Raw genomic sequence first — 17,500 nt, 5'->3', positions numbered from 1 at the left:
AGCAAAATATAAGTTGTATAAGCACAGCTTACAATCATAGATAACAATATCATTACAAAATATCTTGGCAAGTAGAAAAATAACCATTATAAAAAAGGACATTTGTTGTACCATATAAAGAAAGATCGACTGTATAAATCTTTACTATACATCAAATTCAATAATATTGCTTGATTTTAGAACACTCCACCACTCCCGCCAGAGCCAGAGCTGATGTTCAGCGCTAAAACAATTTAAAACGCCATTATTGTCCAGTTTTTAATGAATCTCTCTCCCACTGTCCTTGCTTTCAGCGGGCACGGTCCCAGTGCATTCTGAGAATAACCTACAAGTGCTTTAAGGCTATCAATTGTGACATTATATGCAAATGCCTCCTCAAACATCCTTATTTGGCTCTGATTTGAGAATAAGAGCTTCATTCTTTCATTTAGCTAGCATTTATGTGGTCAGCTTGTTATGGGTGAGCCTGTGGGAACTACCTGGGTGGAAACGGTCTGACTGCCACCTGAATAGATGGTTCAACATCAACGGAAAGAACATATACATCAAACGAATCTAAAACATGGGCTTAAGAAACAAGTAAGTGGTACCTCAACTATGAGTGTAGTGATGGTGACTAGACAAACATCTACCTTTTCATGTGCAGAACCATAACAGTAATGCAGTCTGTAAGCTCACCGTGGATGAGGAGTAAAGATACTGCAGTGTTATGGTGCACAGGAGGACTTCTGGAGCTTTGTATCTCTTTACATAAAGCACATTAAGCATAACAAGCTGCACTCTTGGAGAATAGCTGACAATTCTGGGAATTTCAGTTGTGGACACGCACACACACACACACACACACACACACACACACACACACACACACACACACACACACACACACAGCCAAGCTAAAGCCTCAGGGTTAGAAGTGATCACTAGCTCCATTTGCTCACCGTTAATTCTATATATGTCCCTCAATTAAAGGAGCACCAGACGTTGTTTGTGTAACTATAACGAGACACCGTCTATCAATCTCTCGCCAGTCCAAAGTCTGTTGTCCACATGCTCTGATCGGAGCTAAGGTGATGAAAGCCTTCACTTCCAACTCCATCACTGTCTTTACTTCTTTAACTACTGACAACCCAGAAGCACTGACTGGAGTTCTAGGATATTCTATCAAACAGCTTAGAAAATGTTAGTGATCTTGTCATTGTGAAATCAGCAGCATGACGTTATCTGTGGCCCACAGTTAAGAGACATGCTTTATGCATTACTGAAACAAATCAACATGAATAGTCAATTCAAAAACTGAGAGAACTGACTCATGAGTCAGTAACCTGATAAAAGCTCATAAGCGTGTGTTTGTCAATGAGTGCTGCCTTTGTAACATATACCACTTTATGGCTTGATGTAATCACACACTGTCACATAAGGACTCATTACACTGTGACAAATATGTGGATATATAACCCAGGGCATTGTAATGGAATGAGAGTATTTGCTCAGAGTATAACAATGGTGTCAGAGACTTGTCAGAGAATTATGATTAACCATAGTACCATTCTATTTATACTGAGCGAAATACTGCATGTGATGATAATTGTACATATTGCTCAGATAATTATTAAAAACAAATCCTATTGATAATGATGAATCATTGTCATTTAGACCACATGATGACCTGAAATGATATGATGAATGCACTTTGGTAAATGTAGATATGCTGGCATATAAAACATATAAAATAAGCTTATTACATTACTTTAAATTCTTTTACAACTATAAAACTGCTGAACTCCTTTGAAAGTTATACTAACTGTTCCTTTCAAGGCACATGTGAACCAGTGACTGTTCCTTCTTCAAGCCCGTCCCGGACTTCAAAATAATTAAAACACAAATACAACAACAAAGAAACCCTCATAACAATAAATCTGGTACGCAGCTCTTCCATTTGATAACCATTGAACTGATTTCTTATCATGAACACAAAGCAGGAAAATATTAAGTCAAAGGTTTCGTTCAGTATTGTCAGGCACTGCAAGTTCAGCCCAGTAATATCCAACTGCACTGTCTATTTAACAATCTGAGGAGGCATAATAGCTGTCTTTGGAGTGGTCTTGGGTTCTGTTTCTGCAGTTCCATCTTTGCCTTTCTTCCTTGGTGGTTTTTTAATGGGTGTTTTCTTAGGTGTTGGGTCTGCTGCCCCCACTACCTTGGTCCCATTTATGGCTTGCTTTTCTGGGGTTTTGGAATCAGGAGTAGAAGAGTCTGTTACAGGAGCCACCATCTTCTGTAGGTTGGACGACGTGGGTAGAAGGGGTTTGTTGGTTCCAGTCACAGAACGCTTGGCCTTCTGGGGTGGTGTGGGCTTCTCCCGGCTAGCCTGGGGTGTAGACACCCCATTAGGTTTGATGCCCACTGAAAGACCGTCGTTACGGTTCAGGCTCTGAGTCTTCTCCTTCAACTGGGCAGCAAGAAGAGTGGCAGCCTCTGAGTTCATGTGAGGATGCATAATGTTTGGGCTTTTGGGTGGTTCTTTGGCTGTGTCACCTTTCCTTTCAGAATGGAAGTTTCCAATCTTCTTTAAGGCATTCTGGACTGCTCCATTGATATGCTCGATAGGATCCGAAGCTTTGTGGGCTTTGCTCTTACTTGGAGACTCATTCCCATCACTCTTCTTGCCATCTTGGTTCTTCTGCTCACCTTTCTTGTTCAACTTCTCCTTCGATCGATGTTTCTCCTCCCCCTTTCCAGAACCTTCACTGGAGATTCTTTTCTTTTCTTTAGGCGGGGATGGTGCATGGCCTTTCTCTGACTGACCAGCTCCAGATGTTCCATGGATCCAGGACACCTTGGGCTTGGTAGATGGGTCAGGCGGGCGTGGTTTGGTCCTCCCTGGTGACGGGGGCTTGTCGTTGGCCTTGGTGTCAGCGGTTCCCCCATCCTCCTCCTCCTTCGAGTTCTTGGAAAGGCGAGTGATTCGGGCATAAAGTTCCCCCATGGTTGGCTCACTGCTGCTCGTTGACCCCTCGCTGTCTGAAGACTTCAGAAGTGGCTGCTTGCTGGCATCGCTGCTGGGCTGCTTCGTGGCTGTCTGCGTTTCTTTGAGAGATGTGTATTCTCCGGCATCTTCCTCGCTAATGCCCACCATGTTCTCTGCAGGGATGTTGGGACTGGGCCTTACATTGCTTTCATTTACAGTATCTGAATGGAACATGAGAGTAGAAAGTGGTTAGAGAAGGATTGTTAGGCCTTTTGAACTGCCAGTGTGAGTATTGTAATACGTGTGTATAAATGGTTGAGCATCAATTAGCATTATACTGGTCTGGGTGTAATTATGAATTAAAAAAGGAATGCTAATAGTTCACAGACAACTAACTATACCTAGAGGTTCGAGACACTGTGTGTCTCTGTTAGTGTAACTGATGTAATTTAAACATAGTGAAACTATTTGTTAGCATTTGGCTCTTTTCTTTCTCATAGGACTTCCTGATTCTCATGATTTACAAAAAGTCATGTTACAACACACACATAAAAATTGTTTCTGTCTGGGTTATGCCAACGGAAACCACCAATCCTTATTCACCTCCTGCTCAACCGTTTACACAAGAAAATGATTCATGATTTGGCAGGTTTCACACTGCAGACTTTGCCATTCATACCATTTCCTGTTTGTGTTTATGCGTGTGCACAAAGGACGCAGGCCTCAAGGCCTGGCATTACCGTTCCAGTAGATCTCTTTTCCAAACTGCTCTCCTTCAAACTGGGTCTGCCCAAAAATTGTTCAGAGACCCTCCAATTCCCCAATCACTTCTCCCTATTGGCCAAACCAGACAGCTAGTCTGTGCGAGTTTCCGCGGCAACTCACCCTCATGGGGCACGCAGTACACGGGGCCATCTTCGCTCGTCTCAAAGGAAGAGAAGGACTCCTGGGAGGACCATGATGGGGTTGGCTGCTCCACAGCAGAGGGAGGCTCAATGAAGCTACAGTTAAAGTTGCTCTCAGGGTCGTGGCTGGCTACTGAGCAATGGGAAGGAAAAAAATTAAAATAAACGCAAGGGTCAGGACAGGCAGACACAGGCGGGCTCACTGGGTTCTACCTGAAACAAGGGCCCTTTGACAACTCCTGGTGAAACAGGAAGAACCTGAGCCTGGACAAGAGATAGACAAAAGCTGATAGCATCTGAGGAGCGGATGTGTTTGAATGAAACAAAGTCACTAATGTGTTTAGAAAGCTGGAAAATCCTTTCACAGGGATGGAAGAAATTAATTCCATATTGATTTATCACTACAGAAATATATTTATAATATAAATATATTTTCCTCTGACAGTAATGTTTAAAACTTGACAACTTTAGCCCTAGGATTACTAACCCTAACCATAGTCCAATAAAGATTTATGACTTAAAATTATTTCTGTGGTTGCTTTTATTGAAGTAATTCATGGTTTTGCATAAGATAAATGATATCACATTTGTGGCATCCATAAATATCACTACATATTTTAAGGATGAATAAATGTTATCTAACTAATTACAGTGGAACCTTCTTCATTGGTAAAGAACGTAATTTAGCCTCCAGATCTGTAATGTAGGTCAGGACATTTCCAAAGACCAGGACTACTTTTCTGACTCATGGCTGATGTTTTTTTGCTGACCTAGAGAAGAGATCCAGCTGTTGGATGCCTGAGTTTCGCATCTGCTTTCGGCTAGTAAGCGCGGGAAGGGCCGTTTACCCCACGAGCTTGGCCTGTTTACAGAGCTCTGACACATGATGCAAGCTATTTGGCCCTTTCATCTAAACTGTCCAAGGAAATGCCCATCACATCCGAGAATCACCAGAACATGCCTAACATGCACTTAGCAATTGTATTAGCCTGTAACACTAGGGTTAGTACTTGAAGACGGACAGCTGTAATGATTTCTGAAAGTCATTTCATGGACTTCATGGACGTGAATCCATGACTAAAGCACAGTGCTTGTCCCAGGCAGTGTGGCGACTGAATGTAATCTCCACATTTCCAGTGACTGGTCCTGGTGTAGGTGACGGTAAGGGCAATGCACAAGGGCATTTCAGCAGTTTGGAAATAGCTGGAAAACAGCATATACTTTATACAGCCATAAATAAAAACTGTAATAATGCAGGTCGCAAAACAAAAGTTATGACATCTAAGCTTCAAACTCAACTTGTATTGTGATGTATTTCTGAGGAAAAGTGGGTAGACATGGGGAAGGTAAACCATGATATTGCTTAATATTTTTCTCTATATTTTATAATGAATTTTAATAGAAATATTTTAGAAATGTGTATATTGAATGATATGATACTGATGACTTACACATGAAACCACCAGAGACATCAACTAACATTTGGATTTCAGGCTATCTTTGAATGGAAACAGCGGACGCTCAGGCAACAGACGGGCTTAACATGCCTTGACTTTTTAAACATATACGCGACATCCCACATGCTTCCCTCCCTCTCATGTTTCTCACATTCGGCCGGATAGCCGGCTAATCACGGCAGACCGCGTGAGGATGGCTAGCCCATTAGCCACGTTAACCCGCATATAAATGCCAGGTCGTAAATTGCCATGGCACGTACGTGAGAACCAAGCGCTAGCAGACTGAGCTCTTTGTTCCTGTGGCATTAGTGCAAGGCTGACAACTGCAGAGCTCGGTCACTCCCAGAGAGTAGCGAGAGGGTCCCAGACTTTGGACTCTGGACGCTGCTATGGGGGTCTGACCACAGTACATTCTTGCTGCATCTCAGTTGCACTGGCCCAAACAACTGCAGGGTGTCAGGAGAGTAGGGATGGCAGCTGACACCAGCTTCTCTAAACTGCCCTTCTAGAGAGGCCTGTGGAAGTCACAAGACCAATGAAAGAGCTGAACATGTCTTCTCGATTCGTGGTTATTTTGAATGCGATTTGTCTCAATGTGAGCACAGGATCACACCGTGTCCATTGGTAGCAAACAGGAACAGTAGAAGGGAACATGAGAGACTGAATGCTTGAAAATGCGTATGTTCTGTTACTAGTGTAGAAATGTCCAACATAAATTATGTAATCATCTCCAGTAAAAATGTGCAGAGGACGTTAACTGACATTGTTTTTTTCTCGTGTAAAGAACACACTTGGTTCATAGGCTCTCATTAGCAACATCTCTGCCAGTTTGCTCAGCATATTTCTGCTTGCGTGGGTTCTGCACACAGGCTTAGTGCAGCAGACCGCCATGCATCCAATGTCACCCAAAATCAACAGAATAAAAATGACTCAAAAGACATCTAAATTGGTCCAAAATCACTCCAAAAACAGGCCAACGGGTCAATTTGGTTCCTGTTTCAGGCCCAACCAACTTCCTGTTTTGGGCCCAACCCCCACTCTCCTTAAGTACTTGAGATGCTAGAGGTGCCTCTATGAAGGTAGAGTTACTGCAGGGGAGAAAGGGAGGGCAAGGGAGTTGGGAATAAGAAGAAAAAGTAAGCAGACCTGAATGAAACAGGCCACCAATGAGAACAGCAGAGCCACTGGCCTGCACCAAGAAAAAGGGAAAAAAGAGAAACAATAAAGATATTTTCATTGAGAGGTTCAAGGTGGCAACACAGAGGTGCATTACTTTGTGTTCTTCACACGGTATTTCAGCCTCCACGTGTTTTTGGTCTGCAGAGGCTAATAAAATAAACAGGCTTTTGCGGCTTGAATTTGGCGTAACTTGATTTAGCCTCACTTTCTATCGCCTGCTGAAATACTGCTGTTATGATTTCTCATTCTACAGTACAAAAAATTCTTGCTTTTAGCGTTTTATTTGTTACATTTTTTTTTTCTTAAGTTTTTGCAGCTTCAGGGATTTTATTGAAACATTCTGGAGTTTATCCCCACCCAAGCCAACAAAAGATATTATTGTTTTAGTGACAACTTCCATGCAGGCACAATGACTCTTTGACTCATATAATGTGACAAATGGGTGATGAAGCACATGTCTCTCACAGAGTGGAATGGCTTCAGGCAGGCTGGACCTTTTAATCTAGCCCCTGCCTCGTGACTGTCTGCAGGCCCCACACAGGCAAAGGCAGAAAAGTAAATGAGACGAAATTCATGCAGTTCAAACAACCAAACCCTTTTAGAATAATGAAATTATTTTAGAATAATGCAATTAATCTGCTCAAGAGAGAGAAAAGACGATACGTAACAGGAGCTATGTGATAATGAGTCACGCACCCGGGTGTTCCAGCTTCTGGATGGTGCTGTGTTTTTAGGAAAAAACTTTTTTTAGAGAAACAATTTCCCCTTTCAGCATGTTTTATCTATCTAGAACCACAGCCACCCTCTAACAATTTGCTACGTACTGTGAGGAAGCGAAACCCACAAAAGTGGAAGTTGTTCATAAATTACTCAACAAATAAGAACATAATACTGATCATCTGCACTGAAAGATCATAATATTTGTGTCAGCACTTCGATTACCCCCCAAACAACAACAACAACAACAACAACAAAAACAAACAAAAAAGCCTCCCAATGGGACCACATGAGCTCAACACTGGGAAAAAGAGTCTCTGAATAAAGGTCACTCGGGGGAAGCTGTCCGAGAGGGGAAAGGGGAATGAGCTGGGAGGGGGTGCTGTTAGAGTCGGGAATAATGCAGCCGTGCTGCACTGCAGGGAGCTAAGCGCAATCAGAGCACGATGCGGAGCCTTCCGCTATGCTGAGGCCCTTGAAAAGCAGCCAGGGCTGCTACAAGGGCCAGCTCGACCCTCTGCGAGAGCCAGCTCGGCCCGCCTTGAGAGTCCGCTCAGCCCGCTGTGAGGGCCAGCTCGGCCTGCTCAGGCTCTCCCTTCAGCTCAGCCCGCTGTGAGGGCCACCTCGGCCCACTGCGAGGGCCAGCTCGGCCCGCCTCGAGAGTCAGCTCGGCCTGCTCAGGCTCGCCTTTCTGCCCTAGTGCATCAGGCCGTTGCTCTTCTCCAGCCAGATCCAGACATCGCAGCTCCAAAGTGGGTGGATATTATGCCCCACAGGTGAGTCAGTGTGCCCTGCGCCCAGGGAGACACACGTATGCACATTGATCATGAGCTCTAGAGCCCACGAACAGACGCGGTAAAACCAAGTCACCTGAGAGTGTTTATATGTCATCTCAGTCCATGGCAACGGAGGGATAATAGCTATCCAGCGAATAGCTGCTATTAAAAATAGCACAGCACATGTCGGGTGAATGAGAAGTGAAACATGCGTCATTGATGTCATATGAGAACGTTTTTGACAGGATTCATTTTTAACAACCTTTTAAAAATGCAAGCTACACTTTTCTTTGTGTGAACATGAAAAAGATGAGTGGACCATTACAAACGGTCCAGACAGACACACTGCAGTGAAGAGGGAAACTGATATCAAAAAGGATGTGTTATGCTTAAGCCCAAAGAGATGGTGTAACAATGATCACATCCAATAAATAAATAATGCATTCATAAGTGGACCAGCTGCTTTTATTCCACAACATCAGAGAGGAGCCATTCATTACTCTGTGAGTGTACATCCACTCTAGAGCTGAAAAAATGTTAACATACCAACAATTTTGGGCATCTTTTGTCTCCGAAGGGGGATCCTGGGCAGCTTGGTACTGATGCGGCTAAATCGCCCACACAGGATTCTTTTGGCCTTCTTACTATTTGTGTAGTTGTCCTGATCTAGACTGTAGGCAGGAGATGAACATTAGATCAACCTTATCTGCTCCACAGTATATGTCTACAATCAGACCACTGTGTGCATAGGATCTGTGTGCAGTGTGACGAGAGGTATGAACAATTTGTAAAACTCAATTATTGTGTGGCTTCAGCAGATAAGTTTAGATCCTTACACTTCAAGGACCCACCAGCAGGACAAGACTCTCCAACAGGTCTAAACTTCCTCACTCTGGTTCTTACCAACCATTCATAGTAGATTCAAAGTAGTTACGGAATAACTTATTGCACAATTCTATGCCTTAAAATAATAAATCGGACACTTAAGGGGTTAAAAGACAGCATATTTGCTGAAGAGTTCAATATATACAATGTGCATAGAGACCTTATAAACCAAAAAGTCATTACACACTCATTAGAGGGACATATTTGAAAAACGTGGTTTTCTATTGCTCTAAAACAAAAATAACAGCTGCACACAATTACTGCAGCAGAAATAATAATGATGGAATGATGGAGCTACAGGAAAGTTCTAGAATTTTCAACCAGTAGTTAACAGTAGTCTGAAAGAGAATTTCAAAAAATTCAGAGCTTTTACATTGAAACAGCAATATGTCAGTATACTGGAACTTTATTACACATAGAGCGATGCAGTGTTACTAAGGCCGCACAATACATCATTTGCTAATCACTGTTGAATTACTGGCCATTGCAATACTGATGTCACAGAAGGATGCAATATGCAAACAAATCACATTGTTTTGTATTTGCGCTGTGAGCATCTGTACCCGACGTTCATTTCGGATGCGGGTGTTGTGGCTGTTTTGATAAAGCACTGCATATCGCAGTCAGAGCGTGGAGCAATATAATCGTGATACAATATTTCTGCCCATATCATGCAGCCCTGACTCCTACAGGGAGCAGAGGGGAGGCTGTGTGGTTCTTGGCTTACTCACCTATTGCGGTACTTGTTGCCACAGAAAAAGCAGCAGCAAAGCAGCAAGAGAAGGATGAGCAGTAGAAAGGAAACAAGCGTTGCTGCGGCGATTACACCCATCCGCTGGTTAGGATCTAAGGAGGCAGTGGGAATAAAAAGCCTGTAGAGTCAACACTGTCTCACAGCTCTCAGCAGACATTTCAGTATCACAGACGAAAACCAGAGGACCACCAGTCCACGTGACACTACTGGACGCCATCGAGACTTTTTTTTGCATCCCACAAATTCCCGTATCGTGCCATAAATTGAACGTGATTTCTGCAAACGCACGTCCACAATTACGCCCGCGTATCTGACGGTAAAGTGACTACAGGAAAACTTCACTATCTGTTCCAGTGGAGTGGTTGCAGTGGTCACGCAGTGGGATGTGAGGGAGGGACAGGTGGAGTGTGAGTGAGTCCTCTTACAGCACAGTTGTGCAAAACCAGGCCCGGCTAAGGGCTGCCATGGTGACATTATTGTTTGCTGTTCTTGAGTACCTCCAAAAACCTCTACTGACCTCTTACTCACTCTCTCTCTCTGGCTCTGTGACTCTCTCACTATCCCTCTCACTCTCTTCCTAAAGGACTTCTCTCCTCGTTAAGAAGCAGCGCTCTTGTGAGCATAGCAGGAAAAGAGCCAAAGGATACAGCCGTAAAAATCAGACACCACTCTGGAAACACAATCAAGGTGGCCATGGTAAGAACTGCAGCTGTCTACTACAGTGACCTACATAGTACTGCACACACACACACACACACACACACACACACACATGGACGGACACTCCTAACAACATGTTGACAATAACATCTGCTTCCAGTGCCTGAGGGGACTTATTCATCTTCGACTTTGAATTTAAAGTAACATTTGTGACATTGTGATATTTCAGAGATACTCTGAGATTACAAGAGGGATAATTTAGAAACTCCGAACGCTGCCAGACACTGACAGATTTCATCCTCCTTCCCAATCACCACCTCCTTCAGCTTTGATGGCTACGTGAGCCATATCACGAGCACATGGACCAACACATGATGGCCTGCACATTAAACAACGCTGAAACAATGCCCCTGATTCTGGCACAGCACAAGGAGTTTTAAAGTGCCCACACACCGCATCATTAACACTGCCCTAATGAACCTAATTCACATGTTTAATTGTTCTGATCTTTGGTCAGAAGTTCGGTGTTACCCTTGTCAATTTAAGACTCATTTCAAGACAAACAAAAAGGCTCCAACAGACCACTTTTCCCTAGAAATGACACTAGTTATGGTATTTGCCCTTTAATCTACCTGACTCTTCCTCAGATTACCCAGCCTACCCATTACACCAGATCACATCATCTCCTTCACTTCCCATGATGCAATGGAAAATCTGACAGGTAAGACACCCACAAGTATATCTCACCAGTCCTGCAACTCTCCTGCGTCTCCAAAACAAATGACATAACAAAGCCTATAGAATGAGAGGGGGAGCACAATAAGCTCACACACACACACACACACACACACACACACACACACAAACAAGGATTGTCTCACATAGATTGCAGGCTCCAGACACTGGGTCGCAGTTTTTATCATGGCATGGACAGGTTTGTGCACAATTCACCCCAAACTGCCCAGACTCACAGGTCAGATTGCAACTGCAAGAATAAACAAACAAGAAATAATTATTAAAACTTTTTCATTTCAACATTGAGAGGAATGCTATTATTATCTGTGGCCAGGAATATACATATATTCCATTAACTGTAATGATCATTTTTAAAAAGTCAAATTTGTTTGTATAGCGCTTTTTACAACAGATGTTGTCACAAAGCAGTTTTACAAATGTTCAAGTCCAAGCCCCAGTGAGCAAGTCAAGGCCGACAGTGGCAAGGAAAAACTCCCTAGAACACGAGGAGGAAACCATAAGAGGAACCAAAACTCAGAGGGGGACATCATGCTGTGGAGCATTTCCTTCCTATAGCGTAGTCCCTCGGCGTGTCTGGACAATACAATCCTGACCCAGCAAACACTCTTTGACCACTGCTTTTACTGATGGTACATGATACTGATGAGGGCGATGTGAAAGATTACGTCATTCATATGTCATTCAACTTTTAGGTTTCTTACACCTCTTATGAAATCAAGACTGAACATATTAACATTGGATCTGAAGGTGATATCCACAGTACCGACAGACGAAACTCACAGGAATGTTAGCGAAATCAGTGAAACAGAGAAAATTGCCACATAGTGAGAGAAATAATCCTTTTCCTCCCTTCACATGACCAAAACCTCTCTAGGGCATGACTGGAGGAGCTCCGGGACCATCACAGACAGTTTCGTTTGCCGGGTCCATGGCTTCTGAAAAAAAAAAATTAAAAGAAAGAAAAAAAAAAAAGAAAGAAAGAGAAGGCATCTGGAAATGCAGAGCTCCGTTAGCGTGTGACTGGTGCCAAACGACCTTGTCTGTTGAAATGATAACCAGCAACATGCTGAAAAGCAACTTTAGTTTTCGGTTCACTTCAGAATGTTTAAGGTAGTTTCCAACTGTTCCTAGCAGCAACCTAAATACTTGAACCTCATGCCTAAAGAGGGCAGGCAAACGATGGCCTGCATGTCTACTGAGAGGAGTGCGGGACTTACTAAGTCCCGTAAAAGCCTGGGTCACAGAGGCACTCTCCCGTAGCAAAGTGACAGACTCTGTTAAAACAGTGACTGCAGTCATTCTCACAGTTCTCGCCGTAGGTGCCATTGGGACAGCGAACCTCACACCTACAGGGAGAAAGAGAGAGATGGAAAAGCAGAGAAAGTTAGAGAGACAGAGAAATAGAGGGACAGATAACAATTCCTAAATCTCTTAAGATAAGTTCTCATAATTTCACTGCTCTTTGCAAAACTGTAAAAGCTCTCTGAACTGAACTGAACTGAACTGAACTCTATTCATTCAACCAGACTGAACTAAAAGGAGCGATGTGCCCGGAGGCCCTACCGGTCTCCGATCCAGCCGGGGTTGCAGTGCGAGCACTTCCCATCCATGCGGTTGCAGTAGTGGCCGTCCTTGCATGGCGGACACTCGTCCTTGCAGTTCTCCCCGAAGAAGCCTGGCGCACACATCTGGTCGCACTTGGTACCGTTCCAGCCCCTCTCGCAGGTGACGCAACGTCCCATGATCACCTCGCAAGGCTGCTGGCCCTTACAGTGACCGCACCTGTGGACCATGCGGGATGGTGAGCCACCGAACCTTTCCCACATCCCTGTCTCCGTATGTCTGGTAGCACTCAAACATTAACATAGATTTCATTTCCTCCTGCTATGATCACGCCTGCCTCTACCCTAGAAGGGCTTGATGACTGTCACTTAATCGATTTTGTTAGGGGAGGGAATACAGAAGCATGCACAGGGCATAGGAGCAGCTCTGCTACTGAAGAAATCCTAGTACACTCACTGGAGATGACCAGCGTCACCTTGACTTACTGCCTTGACTAAATGTTTCTGTATTTGTGTAGAGTACCAAAGCTTAATCAGAACACTTATTACTGATATGCCATCTATTACTAATACTACCCCCAATCCCACTAAACCCGAAGCTTCTCTGTCTGTTCAATTAAAACCAAAACACTGCAACCTTAAAGACCTTCCAAATTGTGGGCCAATTCGTTCCTGAGCATCCCTCTGTAAACAAAGCCAGATCAATCGAACAACCAAGCCAATGATGGTGAGGGGGGAATGAATGCAATTTCTGCACCCCTACTGCCCCTCTCCCTCCCGCTCCTCACCTGTTCCTGCAGCTCTGCCCGTAGAACCCAGCGGGGCATGGCTCACGGCAGTACTTCCCCCTGTAGCCCAGATTGCACGTGCACGAGCCGTCCACCTGGTTACACTTGCCGTGCATGCACTGGCAGTAGCGCTCGCAGCTGGGGCCCCACAGGCGCTCGCGGCACTGGCAGCGGCCTGTTAACTGTTCGCAGGGCGAGCCATTGCAGACACACTGCGCACGGCAGTTGCGGCCGTACCAACCAGGGCTGCACAGGCAACGGCCTGTGGTCTGCTCGCACACCGAGTTCACGCTGCAGTAGCAGGTGTTGCTGCAGTGCGGACCCCAGAAGCCGGGGTGGCACGCACACCTGCCTGTCTCCTGGTCGCACTTGCCCTTCTGGCATGGGCACGGTTTCTCGCAGATCTCGCCCCAGCGGTTGGGGTGGCATGTGCACTTGCCGGTCACATCATCGCACTTGCCGTTCGGATGACATGTACATTTTCCCTTGCAGTCAGGGCCCCAGAACTGAGCTGGGCACTCTGGAGGGGCATGGAGAGATGCTTGTATTAGTGTATAGAAATATATTAGGTTCATTTGTATATTGCTGGGAAACAGGAGTTTCCCAATCCAGACTCAGGGACCGCCAGCCAGATCCAGATTTTGTTGTGCACCAGTACCTCACACTTCTGAACCTGGTAACCAAGAACTGCAGTGACTTTCATTACCTGGCTAAGGTGAGCTGAGAGATACAGCAGAGCAAACATGTCTGGCTAGGGAGTCCTGAGAACTGGACTGAGAACGTCTAACTTCAAAAAACAGAGATACTCTTTTTCTAGACAAATTCCTAATATATATATATATAAAATTTATTTATTTATTAATTTTTTTCCTATCTTAAACATCTGACAAACCTTATGAAAAATCTACTTGGATTTGAAGGAATGTTTTGGTTATTGTTTTGAACAGCGCAATTGGCACATCCTTCTTAATTTGCATAGAATGCCAAAATTGTTGGTGAGGAAGGAAGTCTTAACACAAAATGGCCTCTTACTGGTGTCACAGCTGGCTCCAAAATATCCATGACGACAGCGGCATTCATTTGGTCGCACACACACCTCGTTCTCCTTGCAGGTGAAATTGCCCTCACAAAGAGCTAGGGATGAAACAGGACATGAATCAGACTCCTCTGCTCAACAGACCGATAAACTATCTCTGAACAAACTTAGGACTATGTTTCTTAAAAGACTATATACAGTTTTAAAATGTCACCTTAAAGTTTCAATCAGCAATTTACAAAGCCAATTTTACACATTTCACCCCCATCAAAAGCTTCCCAGAAACTGTCTTGTGTATTCAAATGCTTTGCCTACCCAGATGACCTGGCCAAACTTCAGATTCTACTATTTACAAAATCCCACCAGTGTTCCATGGTGGATTAAAGTGTGTTCCTATAGACCAGAGCTTCTCAGCCCAGTCCTCAAAACCCACTAGACGGTTCCACATTTCTGCTTTATTCCAATGTGTCGGTAACCTGAACAAAGCAAAACTGTGGAACTTTCCCATGGGCCCTGACGACTGGGTTAAGAAACATTGCTATAGACCACTGATGGTTGACACCAAACCTAACTTCTCCTTTCTGGGAGTTTTAAAATGTCTACTGCTAGTCCTTAATTCTATTGTTCTAAAACCTTTTCAGCAAGTTCCAGCAGAGTAAGATGGAGGGTGGGAGGTTCTTACGCGTTAAACACTCGTCTCCCAGCTGTCCCCAGCCACTGCAGCACACAGACCCTGGTGTCCTGTGGAGAGAGTGCACAGTTCAATGCTCTGAGACACAAGGACTTACCCCACACCTCACCAACTGGGCCATAACCGCGAAAGACTGTAATTTCTTACGAGGACACTGGATTTTTAGAATGTCACCTGCAGTCCTCATATAAGTACGTTATTATTTTTTTCATAACTATTTATTGTTTGAACTTGGTTACAACCAGGAGAATGAAATGAGAATAAAGTGCTAATGTAGACATCTGTACTGGGGGATACTCAGAGGGATGTGCCTACACTGCCATTTACAAGTGAAGACAGCTGAACCAAAGGCAAGCCGAAGCAGACGTAACTGTTTCTCTGACCCAAACTCCATTTGCCTCTGCATTATCTTGGCATAGGTCCCATTGTTCATGTGGTTCACATGGAACACACAAAATATCTGCATACCATTTGTAGCTTTCCAAAACATAATGGCAGATGCTTCAAATAACACCCTGCCCCCCACATACAAACATAGCAAAGACCCGTTGTGGTAAGCAGCTGACATGCGATCTAAACATGGCATTTGAAGTAACGGCTCTTGGGAGATCATGTGACCCAGCGCCACGATGACAGAGAGGTTCAGGACGAGGCCACAGGCTCATGTGATTAGTTCCACCATTCCATGTCCTAGAATTAAACACACCGAGATGCAAGTCTAAGAAAGCAAAATGAGGGTGAGGACAGTGACTCCATGAAGAAAACTCTGGAAAACCTTTGGAATCTTGGAATTTTGTGCTTGCGATGTCTTCTTTAATGACAACTGAAAGATGCAATATATTACCTCATATACACCCCATTGGGTCTTTAGAAGCTTCTAGCAATACTTATATAATTACACTATTGACCTGATACATTTTAACCACACCTTTTCAATTAATATACACAGGAGTGATGACACAAAACATTCTCAGACATTTAGAAGTCTCCCCCTCACATTTTGTTTGTTAATGTCACCCAGAGAAATGTTCTGTCTTTGAAACTCATCGTTTAAAAATCCATCAGTCTCTTTCATTTTCTGTGCTCTGCTTGTTTGCCCCGTGGGAGATTAAATACAGGTTTTTTGCAGCTGTTCTGTGCCTAGCCCAGTGTCTGGTAGACTCTTCTCCGGTTCTCAGGCTTTTGGTTGGTCTGCTGTGCGGGTTGGACGTGACACAGATGCTGTGCTTCCTCCTCCTCCATATGTGACCCCTAAAAGGTCCCATCCACACTTCTGCTTCCACAAGAGCTTTGAGCTGTACTTTGCCTTCAGTCAATGTTTGGTTAGCCTCTGTATGCATGTGTGTGTCCCAGACATGGGCTTCACCACAAGCCTGACTTCTCTGCTCTGTGTTAGACTACACAGTGAAAAAGAGAGTGCGAGAGAAGCTGACAGAGAGAGGGTGGTGAGTTAAAACCACTTTCACTTGATTCATTTGAAGGGACGAAAGCTGAAATGAGTGGAAACTGAAAATCCGTCAGCGGCTGGGGGTGCAACTTGATTCAGCAACAAATGAGAACCGAGTGGAAATTCTTAGTAATTCTGCAAAATGAGGGCCAACTTCCTGCCAGAGCAGTTCTCCTTCTTCCCACCAGATTATTTTTGGTGGATTGCGTTCTGATTCATGTGCATTGATATCCATCTGGAGTGAGGAGTCTTAGTATCTGGCCAGATGTAAAACCAAGAGGGCAGACTTTTTTAGCCAAAAACGCTTGGATAAGAATTCCCTTAAATGGCTCCTGTTTTGAGGTTTTGGAACATTTAGTGCACAATTCCAAAACATACTGTGGTGCTATGGGGATTGAAGGTAGTGTGGATCAAAACATGATCAAAACCAAAGTTACAGCCAACAAATTCTATGCCAATTGACCCACCTAAAGGTCACATGATCCAGTAGTCCATTTACAGTATGACAAATTACAACTCTTACATGGAGTCATTTCCTACACAATAGATTATTCTTTGGAATAATTCCATACACAGTAGATTATGTTCACACACATGCTCACACTGCATCAAACCCCTGGCCTGACAGACATCAGCAGATGGCATTGGTGGGACATGGAACTGATGTCACAGATGTGATTGCAGTGGATTCTCAATCTCAATCACAGATGTGATTGCAGTGGACACCACCTTCACCTGTTTCACACTTCCAGTGCTGTGTTAGGGCAGGGTGGCTTCTGGGAGCTTCTCTTTGCCACAGCCCCTTTTAGTTGGCTTCATAGCTGCTTTGAATGGAATTGAATTCTGCTCCACAAAATTCCATCTGGCATTCCCTCTATTGTTAACACTTTTATATATGTGTGTAACCACATCTGTC

At 44.1% G+C, this 17,500-nt stretch overlaps 1 protein-coding gene across 3 annotated transcripts in view; it reads right to left on the bottom strand.

The window, feature by feature from the left end:
- Positions 1-17,500, bottom strand: part of scarf2 (scavenger receptor class F, member 2) — a 19,849-nt gene that overhangs the window by 520 nt on the left and 1,829 nt on the right. For 2 of the 3 annotated variants that reach the window (XM_027010616.2, XM_027010617.2), the window contains exons 3-12: positions 15,129-15,187; positions 14,443-14,544; positions 13,411-13,930; positions 12,624-12,842; positions 12,278-12,406; positions 11,186-11,289; positions 9,622-9,736; positions 8,552-8,676; positions 3,857-4,009; positions 1-3,192 (exon numbers count right to left, since the gene is read on the bottom strand). The exon at positions 1-3,192 is cut by the window's left edge and continues 520 nt beyond it. In XM_027010616.2, the coding sequence (XP_026866417.2) occupies positions 2,060-3,192; positions 3,857-4,009; positions 8,552-8,676; positions 9,622-9,736; positions 11,186-11,289; positions 12,278-12,406; positions 12,624-12,842; positions 13,411-13,930; positions 14,443-14,544; positions 15,129-15,187 (2,659 nt within the window). In that variant the 3' untranslated portion in view covers positions 1-2,059. The remainder of the gene's footprint in view (positions 3,193-3,856; positions 4,010-8,551; positions 8,677-9,621; positions 9,737-11,185; positions 11,290-12,277; positions 12,407-12,623; positions 12,843-13,410; positions 13,931-14,442; positions 14,545-15,128; positions 15,188-17,500) is intronic. The other variant, XM_035529766.1, reaches the window with a different exon arrangement.

This window comes from Electrophorus electricus, chromosome 9, assembly GCF_013358815.1.
Source record: "Electrophorus electricus isolate fEleEle1 chromosome 9, fEleEle1.pri, whole genome shotgun sequence".
Classification (NCBI taxonomy): domain Eukaryota; kingdom Metazoa; phylum Chordata; class Actinopteri; order Gymnotiformes; family Gymnotidae; genus Electrophorus; species Electrophorus electricus.
Note: the sequence above shows the minus strand (reverse complement) of the source record. Positions and strands in the feature narration are given on the sequence as shown.